The sequence below is a fragment of the Eptesicus fuscus genome, chromosome 13 (assembly GCF_027574615.1).
Source record: "Eptesicus fuscus isolate TK198812 chromosome 13, DD_ASM_mEF_20220401, whole genome shotgun sequence".
Classification (NCBI taxonomy): domain Eukaryota; kingdom Metazoa; phylum Chordata; class Mammalia; order Chiroptera; family Vespertilionidae; genus Eptesicus; species Eptesicus fuscus.
The window spans coordinates 40,908,462-40,930,940 of record NC_072485.1 but is presented as its reverse complement, the minus strand read 5'-3'; the positions used below and the strand labels follow the sequence as shown (position 1 = coordinate 40,930,940).

General features: G+C 63.5%; 1 protein-coding gene across 1 annotated transcript; it reads left to right on the top strand.

The window, feature by feature from the left end:
• Positions 1 to 952: 952 nt before the first annotated feature.
• RELT (RELT TNF receptor) lies at positions 953 to 21,209 on the top strand. Its single transcript, XM_054725653.1, has 12 exons — positions 953 to 1,016; positions 3,888 to 4,100; positions 14,364 to 14,446; positions 15,552 to 15,626; positions 15,721 to 15,887; positions 16,092 to 16,171; positions 16,879 to 17,136; positions 18,435 to 18,515; positions 18,842 to 18,923; positions 19,095 to 19,349; positions 19,762 to 19,960; positions 20,087 to 21,209. The coding sequence occupies exons 1-12, from the start codon at positions 953 to 955 to the stop codon at positions 20,132 to 20,134; spliced, it is 1,605 nt and encodes a 534-aa protein (XP_054581628.1). The 3' UTR covers positions 20,135 to 21,209.
• Positions 21,210 to 22,479: the final 1,270 nt, after the last annotated feature.

Here is a 22,479-nt window from a genome sequence, read left to right as displayed (position 1 = left end):
CCTCTCCCTCTCCCTTCCTCTCTGAAATCAATCAATAAGAATGTGAAGGCCGACAGCACAGGGTCAGTCCGTGTTGGGTCAGCCATGACCACCAGGGTCTACCTGTTGGACTCAAGATGGCAGCCACTAGAAAAGGACAGACCGTGCCTCTGCTCTGCTAAACACACGCGTGAACATTTCCAGCCTAAATGATGAAGGCTTTACAAACATTTCTGGTGGTCTGTAAATGTTTGCAGGCTGATGCTTTGCAAATTGGTGTACACATCAGTCACTCGGGTATCTGGCTCATGTTCCTCAGACAAGCCCTGGGCAGGGTGTTCCTACCTCAGAGGACAGGAGAGAGGACCAAAAGCCATCTCTTCTCCAAGGGGTTCTCCAGGTGTCCCTTGAGCTGGGGACAGAGGGCACAGTTTAGATAGACATCTACCTCATGGGGAAGATGAGGCACAGAGAAATCTAGGGATTTACCTGAGGTCACACAGCAAGACGCATTGAGGCTGGGGGTGGGTAGAGAGGAAGAGTCTGCGAAGAGAGCAGCAAATATGGCGACCCTGGCTTAGACCTGGGTGGAACCTGGGGGGTTGGGGGGGATGGGGACCAAGGGATCTTAACTGAAGCCTCAGCCTTGTGGCCTGCTATCACTGTGTGACCCTAGGCAGGTGTCTGCCTTCTCTGGACACAGGTGACCTCTGAGAGCCCTTCGCATCTTTTGCATTCCTGCCAAACACCAAGTCTTAATTTTGTCCTCATGGATCTTAAGCCACAGGCCGGGTTGCAGGGAGCGCAAGGGGAAGTGCTATTTTGGGTCCATTATGACCAATGAGGAGCCCGGCCTGGCAAAGGCAAGCTGGGTCAGAGATAGATGGCAGGGCTGAACTGAGGAGGGAGACAGCAAACTGGAATAAATGGGACAGAGCGCAGATGCCGGGTTGTGGGGAGGACACGGGCAAACATGGAGTGTGGGGGAGGAGAGGGAACAGACCTGGTGTTGGAGCCCAGTGGCCTGAAAGAAGCAGGTGCCCCCCACAAAGGGTCTCAGTAGATCCCCACAACATCCTGGGTGGGTGAGCTTGCACTCAGGTGAAGCCACTTGCTGAAGGCCACACAGCCTGGCAGTGGCAGCCCTGGGGCTTGGTCCCTATCTGTGTCACACCAAAGCCCAACCCCAGTGGGATTCCAGACTCAGGCCAGAATCTGGACCTAAATGCGTACTGAGCCTGACCCTCAGGGCCAGTCAGCTCAGCTCTGTTTCTGCCCTGCCCCAGGCTGAGGCCCACCCAGGACCCCTGGGCCCAGTTCCTTCTAAAACCAAATCCACTCTCCCCCAGGGGCCAAGGCACAAACAGAGGAGGTCAGCCCACCTTCCAAGGGGTAAGACTTGGCCAGCTGGGGGTTAGCCAGACACAGAGGACTGAAGTTTGAGTATGAACTCCCCCTCCCATGCCTCCTGCTTTCCACTCCCACCTTGGAATTCCAGTGCAGCCAGCAGAGGGTGCCACTGTTCCTGGCCCACCACCCTAGAGGCTGACGCGTGCTCAGCTCCCATGCAGACAACACTCATACCTGTGATCCTGTGAGCCTGTGATCCTGTGACCCAGCCGGGCAGAGCTCATCCCAGCTTACTGGGCCTTGTGCTGTGCCCCTAGGATGAAGGGCAGGTTTTCTCTGGGCTCACTGTGCTATGAACGGGTCAAGGAGAGGGCTTCTGAGGTCCCTGCCCTCAGAGATGACTCTGTGGGTCCATCTGAGATGCCAAGCGTTTTAAAAGCCCGTGATTCTGAGAATGCTTTGTTCTCCAGTCTGTGGTTCTCCATAAAAAGCCAATCTAAATGTCTTGTGGCCTCACAGCTCCTTCACTGTAGTGGCTAAAGCTCCCAGAATCTTGGGCAGGGTCCCATCTGCCGCCTGCTGTGGTTCGGGAGTCAGAGCTGGCAGTGAATAATAATTAGGCTCCCTCATAACCTGAATGTGTGGGGTGAGATGTGTGTAGGCTGTGGCTCCCGAAGACCTGACCCTGTGTTGCTGCAGCCTGAGAGCCCAAAGTTGCCAACCAGTGTCCTCAGAACTGCAGGAGGGACTACCTCAGCCTCTTCATCCCTGATCTTTTCTCCTGGCTCAGGTAGCTGCTGCCCAGACTTATCGCTCAGCCAGGTCAGGCGATCACCATTTGCCACCCTAATTTTCAGATGGGGAAACAGAAAGGGGAGGGATTTGACTAAAGCCTCCCAGAGAACTGGTAGTGTGGACTGGCCTGGCGCCTCTGTAGGGTGTCGGATTAATAGCCAGTGCTGCTTGACCAAAAAGCATATCCCATTCGGTCTGTTGAGTGACACATGAACTCCAGAACTTGGAACCGGGGTATAGGAGTTCCTCTGACAAAGAAAACATTTGCAGGAATGGAGGGCGTCCTGGGTGCTCTGGCCCCTCACCAGGTCCCCAGCATGAATCCTTTCTGGGCTTCCTCTGTGGGCTTGAATGTGGGCTGTGTGACCTGGGATCACTCCCACCCTGGGAGTCTCCATTGACATGGGGGGGCGGCTGGGGCTCTGACCCTGTCAGTGACCCGGAGCTCTTTCTGCCCCTCCCCCACAACCTGGGCACGGCCCAGCGAAATGGAAACTCTTCGCCACCCCCTCCTCCCTCTGCAGGTGTCCAGTTCTCCTCCTGGAGTCTCCTGGGCTCCGGGGAACTTGAACTTCCCTGCCTCCTCACCTCACAGGCTCAGGTTCTATGGCTCAGTTTGTTCTGAATTCTTTACCTCCCCAACAACCTGTCCCCAGCAGACATGTTCCTCCTTCTCTGTCTTGGGCTGTGATTATCCTGGTTCCAGCCAGGCCTCTGTCTGCAGCAGGAGGCCCTCCCTGCTGTCTGCACCCCCTCCCAGCCTTGCTGTCCTTGGAAAGCCCCCTGGGAGCTTCTGAATGGCACCACGTGGGGGGAATCTGGATGCTGAGCTGCTGCCTCTGGTCCTGGCCCACCATATCACACAACTCCGGCCGGCGCGATTCACAGAGCTGGGCATACGGCGGGACTAGTGCCCTGGCAATGGCATTTGGCGGGGAGAGGGGGTAAAGGGGGGTGGGGGGTGGGGGGGGCAGCTTGGGTAAGGAAGGGAGAGCAGTGTCACCTGTTCTGCTGGAAGGAAGGAAGGACTAACTATCCAGGCCGAGAGGGGTGGGGTGGAGAGTGGAGACAGGAAAGGTCTCCTGGAGGAAGGAGATTTGGGCTGGGCCCTGAGGAATGTGCAGGAGCCCACCAGGTGGGCCTCCATCCTAGATTCACTTTCACCAGGCCTGCACAAAGTGGGGGCTCCTAGGGGCAGGCCTGGACAAGGTGGGGTTTCCAGGGGCAGGCCTGGGCAAGGCCAAGTCAGGCCGATCTTCCCAGCCGCCCGTTTCCAGGAGGGCAGCGGTGCCCCGTTGGCGGCATCGTGGTGGAATCCGGGGTAGCACCCAGGTGTCCTGTCTGTCATGCACCGCGCAAGCCCATTTTTGGTTGGCGCCCAGAAGGGGCCGATCCAGAGGCCTCTCCCCGGCCGTGCCCTGCAGTTCCGGGGGATGCGAGAGATGGCGACACAGAGCAGAGCGGAGACCAGGAGTTCCCCGCCGCCCCAGGGGGCGGGCGCGTGAGCCGCTGCCTGACGTCGGGGGCGGGTCGGCAGCCGTGACGCGTGGGGGTGGGCTGTGCCTGGTCCCGGCCGGGCCGGCGATTCATTCAAAAGGCGCGCAGCTGCGCGGCCGCCCGTGGGCTCGTGGAGCCGGGCTTTGGAGCTGCCGCGCGGGGGGCAGGTGAGGAGGGTGCACGCAGCTCGCCCGGGCCCGCTGCCCCGCGGCCGGCCAGAGAGATGCGGCCCCGAGCGGCGCCCGCTGCCGCCCCGGGTCCCTGAGGAAGTTCGGCGGCGCGGCGGGCACCGCAGCCCCGGTCTGCGCCCCTCGCCGCCCGCCCCCGCATCCTGCCCCGGAGTCTCCCGCGCCCAGACCCCCGCGTGACTGCAGGCTCGGCCCGCGCGGCGTGGAAGCAGCGGCGCGACTCGCTGTCCAAGGAGCCGCGGGCCCGGAGACGCCACCGGCCCGGCAAACTTGGACCGAGACCAGGACCAGGTGCGGGACCGGGCGGCGGCGCCTCTGGGCGGCCAAATGGGGGGTCCGAACGGGGTCAGCCCGTGACTGGGGGCGACACGGCGCGGGAGGCGGCCCAGCCGGGCGGGCGGGCGGTCGGGCCACCGGCGGTGACGCGGGCCTGGCGGACACAGGCGCTCTGTGCGCCGGTGCCAGGCAGCGTGCGCGAGGGACCCGCCGCCGGGTCCGGTCACTGGGGTCACCGGCGCGAGCGGCGGGGGGTGTGACCGCGCAGGGCCGCTCGCTGACGTGAGTGTGAAGTGGGGGGAGAGGAGCCCCGAGTGCCCGAGGGACGCGGCCCTGGGGCCCCTGGAGCCGACGTGCTTGGGGGTCCAGTGGGGTCCGTGGGGTCTCCGCCTCGGGGCGAGGAGAGGCGGAAAGGCGGGACCTCAGAACCTCCGGCCACGGGGGGCGGGAGGGGGGGTGCCCGGGCCACCAGGGTCTCTCCCGGACTGTCCTCAAGGGGGCGCCCCTAGGGAGCGCAGTTCAGGGAGGTGCGTGGACCCTCAGTGATTCGCCCCGGCGCGCGAGAGGGGCCCAGGCTGGGCCGCGTCTGGCGGGGGGACCCCTCTGACCGCAGTTGAGGGGCCCTGCGCGCCCCGAAGGCCTGCCACCGCGCTGCTCCCCTGGCCTCCTGAATTCTCCCAGACCCCGCCCCCCGGGCCTCAGTCTCCCCGTCTGCGCACTGAGGTGCTGAGCTGTGAATCATCACTTTGGGATCCGCTGTTGTTTTGGGGTCACCGCCTCGGCTCTCCCGTCCCTCCCTTCAGGCAGAGGCTGCGGCGGCGGCGGGGGCGGGCTGTCTGCTGGGGACGCGGTGGCCCAGGGGCTGCGCCCGCGCAGGTGCTGGGGCAGAGCTGGAAGCCCGGCCTGAAATCCCGACCCACAGACACTGCCTTCCCGGCCGGAGGGGAGGGGAGGGGCGTGGACGTGCGGCCCAGGAGCCGTCCCTGAGGGGAGAGCTGGAGCAGGGCCCCGCACTGTCTGGGCGCCATCCCGCTGAGGCCCGCACCCCCACAGAGGGCCCCGCAGGCCCGTGCAGGGTGGATGGGAATCTGGCTCCCCAGCCCAGGTGGGGGAGGGGGCGCCTGCCGAAGGGTCTGGAAGCTCTGTCCCGGGCTGGTAGCCTCCGGACATGTCGGCTGTAGTCTGGCGAGGGCGGAGGACGGGTGGTGGGCGCCGCACCTATGGAGGGGCCTTGTCGAATCCTCGCGGTGGTGCTGAGCTGCAGTGACTGCGTTTCAGAGAAGGAAACGGGCTCAGAGGAGGGACTTGCCCAGGACCACACAGTGCAGGACTGGAACTCAGGTCTTCTGCCCGGGAAGCCTGTGAGGTGCCTGGGGAGGCCACCCACCTCCCTGATACAGGCACCTCAGAGAGGGGGGTTCCCTTCCAGGCCACCGTGATAAAGCCAGCATCTCCCTTAAACCAGTCCTAATGCTTTGCCGGTGGGGAGTCTTGCCTTTGATTTGTAAAACACACACAACACCTGTGAAGCACATACGGGGATGCTCAATAACATGAGGTGTGCCCGTGTCTACTCACGGCTTAGCTGGGTCTTCCTCTCTAGGGTGTGCCCCTGTGCGTCCTGAGTGTGGCGTGTGTTTACACACGCCTGAAACTTCGGGGGAGGGGGGTGATGTGGTCTCCCTGCTCCTCCTCCTCCTCCTCCCTCCCCCCAACTCCCATTCACCAGAAAGGCCTGTCTCCTGCCTTCTGCAGCCGGCAACTGGTTTGGGGACCAACCCACACAGCTCTGAGGAGTGTCAGGCTGCAGGGCGGCAAAGATAACTGGGAGTCCGCCTTGACCTTCACACACTTAAGAGGCCCCATCCCCTTCTTCCGAGTTGCTCTAGGGTCACTTCCCCAACATCCATTCACACGCCGTGGTGGGGAGCAGGCTGGGGGTGCCCCACCCTCTCAGGGCCTCAGCCTCCTCCTGTTTCCCAGAGGCCCCTGCTGGCTCTGACCATTGCTGCTGCCTGGCCGAGAGCTGGAGCTGGGGATCAGGGTGTCCCTCTGTCCTCGCTGGCATGGCGGGAGCTGTGCTTCTAGGGGCTGATCAGAATAGCTATCTTAGTCTCCTGGGGCCGAGCCTGAGTTATTTCCATCCCCAGCAACGAGGTGGAAATAGCTCAGGGCTCAGGAGCGGGGAGATGGGAAGGGTTAACCAAGGGTTAACCTCCTTTTCTGGTCTCAGCCCTGATGGAGGCCCCCGTCCCACCCCACCATGTGCCCTGCCCAAGCCAAACCTTCCTGGGAGTTTGGGCCTCCCGGGATGATAGGAATGACAGTGTGGCCCCCGCTGGGACTGCTGTGATCGTCTGTGTCTGGCCAAGGAGGGAGACTTAGAGGGGTAGGCAGCACCCTGCCACTGCTCCTAGGCCCAGCCCCACTTCACAGAGACTGAGGTTCAGAGAAGTGCAGAGACTTAACCAAGAACCCTAGAACCTGACATTCTGGCTCTCGCCCTCCAGACAGGGCACCCCCCTGGATGTGGCCGGGAAGGAAGCAGGCCCGAGACACACCTGCACAGAATCAGGGCTCCCTCTCCGAGTCCAGTCTCGGCCTGCTGTCCTTGCTTAGACTCTTGCACCTGCCTCTCCAGCTCCACTTCCAGGTCCTCCACACCCACCGAGCGGCCTCCCCACGGCAACTCTGACCTTTTGCCTGTAAAATACAGTCACATCCTACCATCGAGTCTTATCCTTCCAAGACCCTTGTGAATTTTACATCTTCCCCCTCATCTCTACCTTCCAGATCCTGGTTCTACTCTGCCTTTGCTTTTGTCTCCTCTTTCTAGAACCCTCCTGGCCGTTCAGGTACAGCCCCAGCCCCATGTGAGCCCCTCTTTATTGGTGTGGTCCACTTGCCAGGTGTCCCCCCTCACCTCTGGGAACAGGCACAGGTGTGGGGCACTTTAAAAAAAATTTTTTTTAATTGATCTCAGAGAGGAACGGGGAGAGAGAAAAGCACCAATGATGAGAGAGAATCATCGATCGGCTGCCTCCTGCATGTCCCCCCCACCCCCAGGGATTGAGCCCCAACCCGGGCATGTGCCCTTGACTGGAATTGAACCTGGGACCCTTCAGTCCGCAGGCCGACGCTCTATCCACTGAACCAAACCGGCTAGGGCCAGGTGTGGGGCGCTCACGAGAACTGCATGTCTAACAACCCACCCTCTCCTGCTGCCCTGTCTGCTGGCCAGGCCTCGGAGGGTGTCCTGTGTGCTGGGATGCACGGGCAGGTTTGCAGCCAGGGCCTCTGAGGCTCCCAGTGTGTGCTGGGGGTTGGGATGAAGACTCAAGGCCACCCCTGAGGGTAGGAGCAGAGGAAACTCCCTGCTGAGGCCCTGCTGTGTGCCAGGCCCTGGGTGCAGGTATCCTCGAAGCAGCACTGACAGGGGGTCCCCCCTCCTTCCCAAGCTCCTTAATGGGAGCTGAGACTCAGAATTGGGGACCAGTTCTAGTTTGAGTCACAGCCACTGGTGCTGGAGTCGGGCACTCGAGCTCTCGCTCAGACCTCAGGTTGTCTGACCATTCAGTCATCCGTTTCCAAGAAGGAGCTGGTGGCTCCCTGGGGGGTTCGGGGGGAGGGAGTGTTGGTGGGGCTGGCTGTTCAGCACTTGGCCGGGCTGGGTGAGGCCAGACTCCCTGGGCTCTGGGCCAGCCCTTCTTCCCGTTTTTCCTGAGGTCAGCCAGTGGGACCCATCTAGCCCCACCCCCACTCAGGACTTGGGAACTAGGATGTGGTCCCTGGCAGAGGTCAGCACCCACTCTGTGCTGAGCCCTTGGGTGCCTAGGCCAGGACTTTATTGCCACCAGTTGGGACTAGGGTAGCAGGGAAGACAGGAGGGAAGTGATGCTGTGTCCCTACTGTGTGCCCAGCCCTGGGATGAGGCCCCCGAGGGTGTCACATCCTGAGCTCATGGCCAGAGGGTCAGCACTCCCCTCCAGGGTCAGGCAGGGGAAAGAAGGCCCAGAGAGGGGAAGGGACCTGGTGACACTGGGAACCTAACCTAGGCCTGTCTGCTGGAAGGCCAGCGCTCTTTCCCGGGCCACCCTGGGAAAGATGAGAGCTCTATAAATAAACTGCCCATGTGGCCCTGAGTGTGCCCTGACGACTTGGCACAGACGGCCAGGGACGGAGGGGCCTCGCAGCCAGCTGGAGGCAGGGTCTGAGTGTGTGGGTGGAGAGGGGAGGAAGGACGGCACCCAGGAGGAGGGACGTGCACTTGGAGCTGCACAGCCTCTCCGTGAGCAGGAGCAGTGAGCTCAGGGGGGGACCTGGCCCTCCTGGGGACCCAGCCGCCTGCATGGACTCGCCTGCCTCCCTCCCTTGGGGGCGACCACAAACAGTGATGGCTGAAGAGGCTCAGTGAACTCTGGGTCCTCCAGCCACACCCAGAGGTCAGCTGAGCAGGCACAGATGTCCAAAATTATAGAGGAGGAAACTGAGGCTCGGAGACATGGGGCCGGGTCCTGACTGCTCAGCACCGTCACCTCCTGCCTGGCTCAGCTGGCATGGAGCAGGCGGGCATGGGACTGCACAGGGGTGGGAAATGGGCACCCAGGGTCTTCCACCCTCGCTGTTGGGGCCCCTGACGCACCCTTGCCCACTCCCGAGCCACTGGGTGATCGTGGGAGGTCTCTGTCCCCAGCAGCCTAAGTCGGGAGGAGATGGAGAAGGGCGCAGGCTGGGGCTGCGGTCTCCCCTCTGTCTCACTCGCCCTCGGCCAGGTCAGGGTGAGGGAACAAGGCCTGTGCTGAGCAGACAGGGGGGCCCTGCCCTGGCACATGAGTGGTTCGGTACCAGCTGTGTGGCCAGGGCGGGAGGCAAAGGTGGCTTCTCAGAGGAGGAGGCAGCAGCAGCAGGATGGGAGTGCAGAGAGGCATCCTCCAGCCCGCCCAGGCCCCTGGCCATCCTGTCTCGAGGGCCAAGCGAGACAGCCTCGGGTGCCCAGCCGCCCTGCCTGGCCTGAGCGGGAAGCCCAACGGTCGGAGTGATGGCTGGTGGCAGAGCAGGACATGCAGGAGCCGTGGGAATGCCAGGCCTGGGTGGTGTGGCTGCTGCCCGCTCCCACTCCGGGGGAGGGGGTCCACCTTGTCTCCAAGGCTGCAAGTTGTTACAGGGTCCTACGTAGCCGCTCCGGGCCTCAGTTTCCTCATTGGTGAAGCCTGGAGCCCTGCCTTTGAGGGGTTCAGTGAAATTCGGCCTGGAAAGGGAATGAGGTCTGCAGTAAATGCTGTTGGGGAGTCCCAGCTCTTCCCCAGAGACAACTGTCTGGTTGTAAACCGCCCTACCCGCCCCGACTCCGCCCAGGGAAGGGGCAGGGACAGCGTCTGCACCGCACCCAGACCGGAGCAGCTGTAGGCCTGGGCTGGCTGCCTCAGCCCTTTCCTTAGCCCCTCAGGCAGCCTCTGCAGGTCTCCGGGCCCCAGCTTGTCAGCAGTCCTAGGAGCTTCACCCTGGCACCTCTGCTCCCCCGTTCCCCCCACCCCAACCCCGGGAACTCCCAGCTTCCCTGCCCTTCCTCCTCCTCCCAGCACCTTTCCCTGGAGCCGGGACCGATGAGAGCAGTGCAGCTGAGCACAGAAGCAGAGGAGCCTCAGATGCCCGGAGACTCCCGGGGTGGGCAGTCCCTTTGCCCTGAGGCCCGTCTGGGTGCTGTGCAGCCCTCCTGCCTGGCCTCGGCCCCCAGGCCGGTGGACGCCCTGAGGACACGGGCAGTGTGCCAGGCCCTGCGCTGGGCTCCAGGGAAGGGGCCAGAGTGCGGTGGGAAGCAGAGTGAGGCAGACCTGGCTCCACCCGCTCCACCACCTGATGCCTGTGTGATCGTACAAGCACCCTCCGTGGGCGCCGTTTCCCCAGGTGTGGGAAAGGGGTGCTCCTCCCTCCTGTGAGGCGTGGGGGCAACCCAGGCTGAGGGCCTGGCTCCAGGGCACGAGGGCCCTTTACCTTCCTCGTGAGGATGGAGGATGGGGAGGAGGAGACGCCGCCCACTGCGGGCACTGCCCTACTTCAGCCCCAGTTGCCAGGGAACCACCGGGCTCCTCGCTAACCTGGTTTCTCTATTGATGGGCGGCCTTTGTCTTCCCGCCTCTAGCGCCGCTGCAGCTGCGGGGGCGAGGGGACCGTATCCAGCTGTGTTTCCAGGCAACCCCAGCCTCTGGGGGCTGCAGGGTGGTCCTCAGGCCCTGGAGCTGGGAGACAATCACCCGCCGCCCCGCCCTGCCCCATATGGGCACCTTCCTCCACCTCCAGCTCCCCGGTCCGGCTTCCCTTGGCCGGGAGCCCTCGGCGGCACAGTGCCGTTCCTGTTCCTCCCCAGCCAACCCTTCCAGGCTCCCGTAGGCCCTGGCGGGGAAGCACAAGCTTCTCCACTTGAAGCCAGGCTGGGCTCAGTGTGACCTGGGCATTGCCTTCCAGACCCCTCCCCCTTCCTACACCGTCCCACCTCCCAGAGTCTCCCCAGGGCCAGCCCGGCACCTCCTGTGTGCCAGGGTCTGTGCCAAGTGTTATACGTAAGTAAGAGAATCTCGTTTATACCTTACACCTGCCCCTCGGTGCGTGCTAGCCCCCCTCCACATTTTACACGTGGAGAAACTGAGGCACATGCTTGTCGAGAGCCTACTTTGTTCAGGGGCTCGTGCTGAGTCGTTCGTTCGTGTGAATTCCCTCATCAGCCCTCCGTGTGGGGGGGGAAGGTCCACCGCCACGGATCCAGGGAAGAGGCCAGGCTGGTTCTCCCCACGGGAGCCCAGGGGTTCAGGTCCAGGTTCAACCCCCCACCTCGCCCCAACCTGTGGGCTCCTTGATCTCAGCCTGCTCTCTGGCCCTCCTGATGGGGCAGAAGCTGGAGCCTCTCCTGAGAGCACCTTTTCCGAGTTCAGTGCCCTCTCCCCGGCCAGGCCCTGTGCGGGCCAGGGGCTGGGTAAACAGGATGGTCGCACACAGGATGGTGACTGCAGGAGGGCGGCGGGGGCTTCCAGGGGGAAGTGCCTTTGAGCTGAGCTCTGAAGGAAGAGTAGGTGTTGGCCTGGTGACGGGAGGATGTTTCTGAGCAGAAGAAACAGCCGAGACCAGCGCGGGGGTAAGAGAGGCGCGTGGGGGGGACCGACAGCCGGAGCCGCGCAGAGCAGCTGGAGTGGGTGGGGCCGGGGCCGGATCTCAGACCAGACACCTGGGCTGCAGGTGGGGCTGAGCGGGAGGCCGGGGAGGTCGGTGGTCTTGGGGGTGGGCATGAGGCCAGGAGACCGTCAGGACTGGGTGGCGATGACAAGGTGGCTGGGGCGAGGCCGGTGAGGGGCTGGGTGCCCGTGACCCCACGGCTGCAGTTCTGGGAAAGGGGAAGCTGCCGAGGCCGGGGTGGGGCACGGCTTCCTCTTTCTCTCTGACCTCCGGGGCTGCACCTCCCTGCTGCGCCCTGGCCTCAAGGGCCCTCGTCCTCATGGCTTTGGGAGTTGACCTTCTTCCAGGGAATTTCTGGTTCTGAATGTTGGGGTATTTTTGGAGGGCCGGGCCGGGCCGGGCCGGGCTGAGTGTGAGGAAGGCCCTGCTGCTGTGAGCCTGTTGGGGAGAGGCCTCCTGCCCCAGACTCGGGCTGGGAGGGTTTTGTGGTGAATGAGACAGCGTCCCTGCCCCTGCTGCTGTCTGGTGGGGGCGGGGGGCTAGCAAACAAATGCTTAATTACCTGCCTGGGCAGGAGGTGCCGGGGAAAGAAGGGCCTCTGGGGAGGAACTCCCGCGACCTACTTTAGGCTCGGCGTTACCTCATTTAAACCTCGCCACGCCGCGCCGGGAGGCGATGCCCATGTTGCAGACGAGGACGCCGAGGCCCCGGGAGGTGAAGCAGGGGCTGCCTCCCGAGGGGCGTTGGGGGGGCCCCAGCTCGGAGGCACTGCTCTGGGAGGAGTGGCCTCCAAGCTCACTTCCTCCTCTGCCCCTGGGGCCCCAAGGGCTTCTCCGCCGGAGCAGGGGGCAGGCGAGGAGGCTCCTGGCTGTGGGCACTGCGGGCCTCAGGGCCTGGGTCTGCCCACCTGCCCGGCTGGGAAGCCCGGGGAGGTGCAGGCGTTGGGAAGTGGCTGACTGCTTGGCCTCCAGGGCCAGGCCGGGGTGGGGATGGAGCCTTCCCAGCCCCCACCCAGCCCGGGGGCTTTGGTCTGAACTTGCTTTGTGATGGAGTCCCGGGGCTCAGGACTTCATGCTGGAGTCCTGGTGGGGAAGGGGGTGCTGAGGGGGAGGCAGCTGGCTGGCGGCTGCCTGACTGGGCAGGCCCTCTGGGGGCTCCGTCTGGGCTGAGTGTGGGGCTGGGGAGGCAGACGGGGGTAAGTGCCGGTTTGGGGTAATTAGAAGGCACGTAATTGGAAGGCGGCAGGGCTCGAGGCGGCGAGCGTCTGCGAATGCGCCCGAGTGGGTCCTCACTGGTTTGACGTCTGGGCCTTGGGACCCCCATTTTGCTGCCGGAAGCCTCAAGATCACAGCTCCCTGTCTGTCTGGAGAGGAGCAGCTGCACAGCGCTCCCCGTGGGCTCAGGTCGCCGCGCAGGTGCCAGTCAGGGCCAGGGTGGGACGGGGGGTGTGGCTGTTGTGCCTCTTCCGTCTCATTCCTGCCCCAGCCCCCTGAGCCCACCCCAGGGCATGGAGGGGCGCTGGGTCTGGTGACCGGGCAGGGCTTTGGGACCAGCCTGCGGACTTGGGGTGCATGGGCAGCCTATGGGTGAGGGCCTGTGAAGCACAGGGAGGGGCTGTGGGGAGGGGGCTTGAGCGGGAGCTGCCCGGCAGAGTGACGGTTCACTGTGGGGCAGACGCTAGAAAGGAAGACTTGTGACCAAGTGGGAGGGGGCGGGGCAGGCGGGGGAAGAGGTCAGGGGGTGTCACCTGTTGGGTGCTGCCTGCCAGGGTGCAGCCTTCGCTCTACTCTGGCCCGACATCCTGTCCCAGGTTCTCCCCTGAGCTGGCCTTGGGCCCGGAGCCTTGCCAGCGCCCTGGAGAGTCCCGTGGTGTGGCCGCGGCCCCTCCCCCTCCTGGGGTGTGACCCGCCCCTGCTGCCAGGTCTGTGCCGGGCCAGGCCATTCAGTGAGGCCGGATCGGTTTCCTCGGTTCCTTTTTCAGGTGGGACGCCCGGGCCACCGTAGGCTGAGGGGCTCTCCCGTGGAGCGTGGCATCGGACAGCTTGGGCACCAGGCAGGGTCCCCTCAACCTGCTGGGGCCCTAGGGTAGTAACCTGGCTCTCCAGGGCCGCCCCTCAGGGTTCAGAGGCCCCACCTGACCAGCGGCGTTGGCCAGACAAACACCGATTCCCTCACCCTCCTGAGCCTGGAAGTGCTCGTGGGGAACCCCCTCATTTCGCCACCATCAGTCCCTCTTGTTGTCTAAGCCAATCCTTTCTGCTGTCCCCCCTGCCCGCTGCGGAGACTTTCCTCGGGGCGGGGGGGGGGGGGGGCTACACTCAGCTACCAGGCCAGTGCCCATCGCACGGGGACACTAGCTAGCCGGCCGTTGGTCAGCCCTGTGGTGTGAGTTCCCTGAGGACGGGACACGGTGCGTCTCGTTCTTATTCATATGATTTCCAATGCCTGGCACACAGTAGGTGCCCCAGGGAGGAGGGAGGCCGAGTGCTGGGCACCATGACCACCCCCAGGACCTCCCCCAGGCCCTTGTGGAGAAGTCAGCTGGGGGTGGACAGTGGACACGTGAGAGGGCCAGGACGGTGATGGAGTTGGGGGTACATGCAGGAGCTTGGGGGCCCAAACCCAGCTTTGGGGATAGGTGGTCTGGAGAAGCTTCTGGAAAGAGTTGCCTGGTATTGGGCCTTGAAGGGTGGAAGGAAGGGCCTTCTCTGAGCAGGAACAGCAAGAGTGAAGGCAGAGAGCCGGAGAGGGGGCGTGCTCGAGGCCTGCATGGAGTCGGGGGGCAGGAGCCTGAGAGGAGGGGGCGGGCGGGTGCCAGCTCTCTTACCCCCACCCCCAGGGCTGCAGGCCCAGGCTTCCTTCCTCCCGGCCCCTGCCCCTGCCCAGGGCACCTGGGCCCGCTGGGAAGCCTCCTCCAATCTGCTGTCCCGGGGAGGCTGGCCCCGGACGGACACCCCTGCTCTGCTCAGGCTCGAGGGCGGAAGGGGGGGCAGTGAGTGTAGGCCAGGCCTCGCCAGAGCTCTGCCTGCCCAGCAGCACCTCACTCGCTCCCCACCCAGCTGTCCTGGCAGCCGGCTGTTCTCGCTTCCTGAGCCTCCCCTCCGTCTGCCCTAGGCGGGGGACCACAGGGCCTGAGGAGGAAGCTGAGGATGAAGCTGAGCCCTCCACCGCACTGGCCCCTGTCCTGCTTCCTCGTGGTGAGTTGGGGATGGGACGGTGCGGGGGGGGGGGGGGGGCACCGGAAGAGCCAAGCCCTGAGCCCCGCGCCCGGCCCTCCGAGGAGGCGGAGCGTAAGGCTGCTCAGGAGCCGGGCTGGGGCGCGTGGCTCTCGGCTCTTCCCGGGAGGCGTCTGACCCTCACAAGTGCCTGTTGGCCCACACTGACCCCGCTGCCGGGAGCCAGGTCTGGGCTGAGGAGGTCCCCAGAGCCTCCTACGTAACATCCCCTCTGCCCTTCAGGACAGATGGCTCTCCTCTGCCCTGCCACCCCCAAAGCAAAATCGGAGGACCAGCGGGGTCTCCCCACAGCACAGGGGTTCGGGGCAGACAGTCCATACCTGGAAAGGGAAGCAGAGGGAGCTCCCAGTGGAATGGGCTGGGACACGAGAGAGAGAGACCCTTCTCTAGGGACGTTCCGCCCGGTGCGGTGCGGGGCCGGGCTGGTGTGGTGCGGGGCCGGCCGGTGTGGTGCGGGGCTGGCCCGGTGTGGTGCGGGGCTGGCCGGTGTGGTGCGGGGCTGGCCGGTGTGGTGCGGGGCCGGCCGGTGTGGTGCGGGGCCGGGCCGGTGTGGTGCGGGGCCGGGCCGGTGTGGTGCGGGGCTGGCCGGTGTGGTGCGGGGCTGGCCAGTGTGACGGAGGTCACGGAGGAGGATGTGGTGCTGGAGACTCGGCCAAGGGCCCAGAACAGGAAGTGCCAGCTGCAGGTTTGGCCCCAGGGACGATGAGCAGGGCTGGTCGATGACAGGCCCAGCTGTGGTGGGGGGGAAGGCAGCAGGAAGCAGGGCGGAACTTGAGAGGAATCCGGAAGCATCCCCCCCATCCTGGAGGATGGAAGAGGTGTGACTCAGAGACCCGAGGGCTGGAGACCCTGAGCGGGCCTGTCCGGGGCTTTCCACATTCCAGCACCGATGGCTTCTCTCCCGCCCTGGGCACTGGCCGTGCGGGTGAGGTTAGAGAGGATCCCCGAGGCCTGGGGGCTTCAGTCCCCACTCCTGGGCATCAGGAAGCGGGTGGTGGGGAGACAGCCCAGGGATGCCGCGGCCCAGTGCTTCCTGCTCAGTGTGCCCTGCCCATTGTCCTTCCAGCTGCTGCCCTGGCCTCTGGCTATGCCAACCTCAACGACCCCTTGGCAGTGCCCACCCGGGGAGGAGCCCGACCTGGTGAGCTCGCCTGCCCATCCGCCCTGTCCTAGGAAGACTCCTGAGGGCCGGGGACGGGCTTCCTGGCTTCGTTCTCACCCTTTCCCTCCCACAGGACCTGGGGCAGGGCACATTATGCAGGTCCTGCCCCCTGGGCACCTTCTCAGCCTCGTGGGGCTCTAGCCCATGCCAGTCCCACTCCCGCTGCAGCCTTCGAGGGAGGCTGGAGGCCCGGGCGGGCACAGTGACTCAAGACACACTATGTGGAGACTGCCGGCCTGGGTGAGCCATGGGGTGGGGCGCGGGAGTTCATGCCAGCTGACCAGGACTCTGGATCCTGGCCCCAGCCTCACCCAGCCCCTGAGCGGGCCTCAGTCCTCCCATCTGTGGAATGGGATGGGTAAGGACCAGTGTGGGTGTCCAGTAGGAAGGAGTCCAGTCTCTCTTGAGGAAGGTGCTGGGTCTCAGTGATGTCTTCCCCCGTAGGTGGTTTGCCCCGTCAGAGGTCCCCCGGGCTCCCTGTCGGCCATGCTCCTGGACAGCGCTGGGTCCTCGCGGTTGTCATGGTGAGTGGCAGACGGGGCCTGGGGTATGTGTGGGAGGGGTCTGGTGAGCTTGAGCTCAGGGACCCCCACAGTGTCCATCTAGGGCAGCAGGGTCCTCATTCCCTCAGCTCACGGGAAGGTGAACAGCCAGGGGGTGTCCAGCAGGACATGGTCAGTTGTTCCACTGGCTGTCCGCTGGCCCACGTCATTCTGAGTGGCAGAGGCCACCCTGCAGGAGGGCTCACGTCCTGACCTGTGTCCCCATCCTCATCCCCTTAAAGACACATGCAGATGAGTGTGAGCGCACATGCTTGTGCACATGCACACATGCACCTCCTCTTACCCGTTGGGTCAGCTAACTCACGGACCAGGTCATGGGGAGGCCGGATCCAGCGTCCCTGTGCCCAGGCACGCACACAGGTGCGATCTGTTCATTCCTCTGACCCAGCAGGAGGGGTGACGGGGGATGTGGTTCTGACCACCCTGCGGCCTGAAGAGGCCTTGCTCAGGCTGACTGATCAGATGGCCAAATAGGAGGGGCTGGGGGTGAGTTGGACCTTGTTTCCCCAACATGGCAAGGAGTGGACAGCTCTGAACACATCAGCACCCACACACGTGCACGCACACCCACATCCTCACATGCACACCCTGCTCGGGCCCTGGGTCTCACTGTGTGATTCTCTCTGCCTCTGTCTTGCCTCCGTGCCTCCGTCCTCCACGGTGCTCAGGGCGGAGAAGGCGGACCCGGCGTGGTGTGGAGGTAGCAGCAGGAGCCAGAGGCACCGGGGAGACTCGGCAGCCCGGGAACAGCACGCGGGCAGGCGGCCCCGAGGAGACAGCTGCCCCGTACGCCGTTATTGCCATCGTGCCCGTCTTCTGCCTCATGGGGCTGCTGGGCATCCTGGTGTGTAACCTGCTCAAGCGGAAGGGCTACCACTGCACTGCCAACAAGGAAGTCGGGCCCGGCCCTGGAGGTGGAGGCAGCGGTGAGGCTGGCCTGGAGTTTGGGGGGGAGGCCAGAGGGCACGGGCCGGCCCAGCTCAGCTTGGGAGCTGCCCGAGGGATCCTGCTTGGCCCGGAGGGTCTGACAGGGAGAGGCCGGCAGAGGGCAAATCAGGAGGGCCTCCTGGAGGTGCTGCATGGGGGCCACAGGGAGACACTGCAAATCAACACGGGAGAAGGAGGGATGAGGCGGCTCAAGGTGGTGACGGACAGAGCAGGTTAAGTAGCTCTAGTGGGAGTCCCACTTTGGGTGAAGCCATGGCTGAAGGGGTCTGAACTCTTCAGGGCTACAGTTGTGTGTGTGGTTCGAGGGTCTGACTGCCTACTTGATCCTCAAAGTGACCTCTGACCTCTGGCCTGAAGGGCTACAAGGGCAGCTGTCCTGGGCAGGCGCCAGGCGAGGCGTGGGTTTCCAGGCTGTGGTTTGAGCTATGAGTCCTGCACCAAAGGGAGACGTGTGTTTCTCCCACCCCCACCCCAGGGCCCCGGGGGCCCCTTGTCTCCTCCCCACACCCCACTCTGCCCGAAGGCCAGGAGGGCATGTGCACATATATTGCCCATAGGACCCTTGTGGCCAAGTTGAGATTGAAATGGCACCTCCTGTGCCAGTGCCCTTCCCAACTCCTGACGATAAAGTCGGGGGGCGGTGGGGCCGGGGAGGTGGGGGTGGGGGGGCGGTGAGGAGACTGGAGCTTTAGGCCTGGAACTCAGGCCACCTCGCCTGGGACTCCCTTGTTTTCCTAGCCTAGGACTAACTAACTGCTGGCTGCTTCCGGGCACAAGTGCGAGGAGCTGTTTGCTGCTGGCCCAGGACTGAGCCTGTGGCCCATTTTCATGCCTTGAGGCTTGGGCCCTAAGCTGGCCAAGAGCCCTCCGTTAGCTTTATAGACAGGAGGGTGTGCGGGGAGGTAACAGGCCTGGAATTGGCAGTGTTTGCCGGAGTTGTTGGCTGAGGGGGGAGAGGGCAGGCCCCAGCAGCGCTGCCCCGACCCTCACACGCTCTGCAGGAACTGTAGGGTTCAGATGGCCTGACACTGCTAAGCACCGGGGCTTTGGGGGCGGGGGCGGGGCGTGGGGGTGGGCAGTGATGCTGAGTCGTGAGGGTGATAATGGGCTTCTCAGAGCTTCCGCCTGGAACCGGTTTGTAAACACCCAGGCTTGAAGCCGGGCGCCTGGGAAGGCTTGGTGCGCCCTCTGCTGCCACATGTTGGTATAGCTCCAGAGTCTGGGGTTCCACCCTCCTCACTTCCGCAGAATCACGGTCCTCCTCTTCTGACCCCAGGGAACAACCCCGCCTACGGGGCTGAAGATGCCAACGAGGACACCATCGGGGTCCTGGTGCGCCTGATCACAGAGAAGAAAGGTGAGAAGGTCTGCCTCTCCCTGCGCCCCGGAAAGGGGGGTCTCCTCTCAGAGCCTGTGAGGCAGCCTCAGGGGTCAGATCTCCCCTGCTCTGCCCTCCTGCCAGCTCACCGGGCCAGCCTCCCCTCTGACCTGTGTGATGGATGGTGCTGCCCCTTTCCCTCCTGTTCTTGCCTAATTGGAGAGGTGGGGGGAGGTGGAGGAAAAGGCATGTGCCCAGGCCAGGAGGGGGTGGCAGGTAGGTGGGGGGATTGGTACTGAGACGGGGGTTCCTGGGGAAGTGCCCCTCATGGCCCAGAGCCGGGTTCTGACTTCAGCTGCCCACAGAGAACGCAGCGGCCCTGGAGGAGCTGCTGAAGGAGTATCACAGCAAACAGCTGGTACAGACCAGCCACGGACCTGTGCCCAGGTGAGTGGGCAGGTGGTAAGGAGAGCCCATACCCAGCTAATCAGCACACTTCCTGGGGACTCACCACCTGGGGACGCTCCCTCTCCTGTCACCCCACTACCCGTCACCACCTTCTGTGGTCTCCTGGTCCCGGTCTGCCCTAGTGACCGCTGCCACCCGTGCCCTCCCCAGGCCGCCGCCCGGACCCCCCAGCATGCCGTACATCTGTCCACATCACCACCACCTCCACACCGTGCAGGGCCTGGCCTCGCTCTCTGGCCTCTGCTGCTCCCGTTGTAACCAGAAGTGGCCCGAGGTGCTGCTGTCCCCCGAGGCTGCGGCTGCCGCCGCTCCCACTAACAGACTCCTGCCCAACCCGGCCAGGGCTCCCAAGGCCGGGGCCAAGGCCGGACGCCAGGGCGAGATCACCATCTTGTCTGTGGGCAGGTGAGGTGGGCGCAGACGCAGCAGGGTCAGGGAGAGACGACAGCCAGGGCGGGAGTGGGGGAAAGCAGGGCCCCAGGTTGAGCCCTGAGTACCCTGCCTGGTGAGGGCCCCACCTCCCTTCCTGGCCTCAGTGAGCCTCTGGGCAGCGGGGTGACCAGGGAGAAGTCGGGTCTGCTCAGCGATGCTCTCACATGGAGCCCTGGGTCCCTGAGGCAGGATCCTGGATACTTGTCACACCTGGGGCCCTCAGGCCAAGGGCCTGTCTACCTGCAAAGTAGGGTTGGGGGCTCATCTGTGGATAAAAGGGTGTGGAAAGGGCTCAGGCTCTGACCAATCAACCTGCTGTGTGACCCTTCTCTACTTTGGGGTTCGTCCTCTAATGGGGGGATGATTGCACCACCTCTCTTCACAGGTTCCGCGTGGCCCGAATTCCCGAGCAGCGGACAAATTCATGGGCCTCTGAGGTGAAGACCATCACGGAGGTTGGGCCCTCAGTGGGTGACTTCACTGACTCCCCACAACCTGGCCTCCCCACTGAGCAGCGGGCACTACTGGGAAGTAGTGGGAGCCATACTAAGTGGCCAAAGCCCCCAGCAGAGAAGAAGGCCGAGGTGAGGGCCACAGAGGGCAAGTGTCTACCCTGCCTGCAGATGGGGCAGGAGTGGAGGTGCAGGGACCCCTGGGCAGGGACCTCTTTCCTGGAGCCTCAGCTCTGACCGCTCGTTCCTGTCCCCCAGGAGAACCGCTACGTGGTCCGGCTAAGCGAGAGCAACCTGGTCATCTGAGGGCGGTCTTGGCTGAGGACACTGCAGCCCTGTCCGGGGAGGTTCCGAAGGCTTCCTGGAGGAGGTGGAGCTGCAGCTGGGGCCTGCAAGGATCAAGAAGCAATGGCCCAGCAGACAAAACGGCAAAGGCTGGAGGTGGGAGTGTCTGCCCCAGTGAGGAGGCCGCGGCAGGCGCAGTACACAGGAGCAAGTTGAAAGCCACCCGACCCTGCCACCCAGTTCCTTCCCTGCAGGATGCCCCTGACCCTGTGCTCTGGTCAGATCCTAGGACCCATAAGATCCTCGGTACCACCAGGAGGCCAGGCCTCGATGGGGGGAGGGGCCCTCTGCTTGGCACCCCCGGCCCCGCACCTTGGTAATTGGCCACCTCCTGCCTTTGTCCAGGGCCCCAGAGCAGATGTGCCTCCCCCTCCTCTTCCAGCAGGACCTGTGAAGGGAGGGGCAACAAAACGCCATGGGCAGGGAGTCTGAATCCCGGATTCTAATCCCTGGCAAGTCCCTGGGCCCACTTTTTCCGACTGTGAAGTCTCAGTGCCCAGGGCCTCTCCAGCTCCCTGCGGGCTCTGGGCTGTGTCGTGGGTGAGAGCTTACCTCCTTGCCACCCCTCCCACTAGTAGCTTTATCTGGCCCCATTTTTGCTGCTTCCAGGGCCTCTGCCTTCAAGGCCCCACGGGGCTGCCCATCCATGGCTCTGCCTACACAAGGGGCTTCATGCATGTGCCTGCCTCCTACCCTGCTGTTTGTATTTATTCAAATCGATACAACAGACTTGACCTGGGTGGGGCCCAGCCACCCCCAAGGTATCCGGAGCTTTGGGGGAGGGTGTGTGACGGGCCGGAGAGGCACCTCTGCCGTAGGCGGTCTGTGTCCCTGTGGTGGTGGTGTGTCTGTCCCTTGGTGTGGGCAGTGCGGGCAGCTGCCACCCTGGCTCAGCAACCTGGTTATTTATGTGAGGCTGTGCAGGCACGGCCCACTGTTGTCCCAGTTCTTATTTATTGAAATCGCTGTTGTCCTGTCCTTGCGTCTCCATCCCCGTCCATTTGTTGAATAAAATGGGATAGTTGTGTCATGAGAAGCTTCTTTTCCCTGTGCCTCTTCCCAGGTCGTCAGTCCATTCCCGGAATCTGTCAGGCAGTGTGTGCGGCACAGGCCACGCCCCCTCGAGGGGCCTTCTCACTGGCAGCAGGTGAAGTGGGGCCGGAGGAGGCCCCTCGGGGAGTGCCATCCAGCGGAATATAGTGTGTGTCATGTAATTTAAATTTTTCTAATAGCCACATTTTAAAAAGTAAAAAAAAACACAGGTGAATTTTAATGACATCGATAATGCATTCTATTTAACCCAGAATGTCTAAAATACTTTCATTTCAATATACAGTCGTCATAAAAATTGTGAATGAGCCACTAATGCTTTTGCTTTGAAATCTGGTGTTTTACGCTTAAACCACATCTTCTGAACCAGTGTATGTCCAAGGCTCCGAGAGCCGCCTGTGGCTCTGTATTGGACACACAGCTCTAGAGGAAGTGGAGCCTGGAAGACGGTGTGGTAAGACATACTGGGGGCCGGGGGACGGGGACGGACAGGCCAGCCATCAGCAGAAATGAGGAGCTGGAGAGGCTGGAAGTAGAACCGTCTTGACAGGTGTGGAGACGGGGTGGGGGGCATTAGAAGGCAGCCAGGTGGGCTCTCGGATCCCAGGGACCCCAAGGAGCTTCTAAAGCATGTAGGATGGGGAAGGGCACGGTCAGCTGGTTGGTGGGTGGGGGAGCGGCAGGAGCGCGGGTTCCACAAGGAAGCTGTTGCCAACATCCAGGCAAGAGATGGTGGAGGCGGGGCTGCGTGGGTGACAGAAACAGATGGTCCAATAGATTCCTAGGACAGACCGCCAGGGCTTGGTGAAGGGACAGCTGGGTGGGTGAAGAGGCGCAGTAATCCTGAGGCATCTGGAGAGAACATCTGGAAGCACTCAGGCATTTCTACCAGTACTAGCCTTGGGGGGGGGGAGGGGGACGCGGGTAAGGGGAGACATGTTCCAGGGAGAGGGCTCAGGGCACTGGCAAGGAGGTGGGAAGGAAAGCGGGAGAGTGCAGTATCCCGGGAGGGGAATGGGAGCAAGGTGGGGCACAAGGCCAGGTGCTGCTGTGGAGTCGGGGGTGGGGGGTGAGGGGGGGAATGCAGGGTCCGTGTTAGAACAGGGATGTGGCGCATCATCTCCAGGGAGCGGGAGAGCAGGGCCAGGCTGAGTGGGCCGAGCTCCCTGCAGGAGCCTGACTGCCAGGCCATGGATGGTGAGACCTTAAGACTCCAGGGAGAGAGGATTTCCAGTTTAATTCTGGGTTGGTGTTTG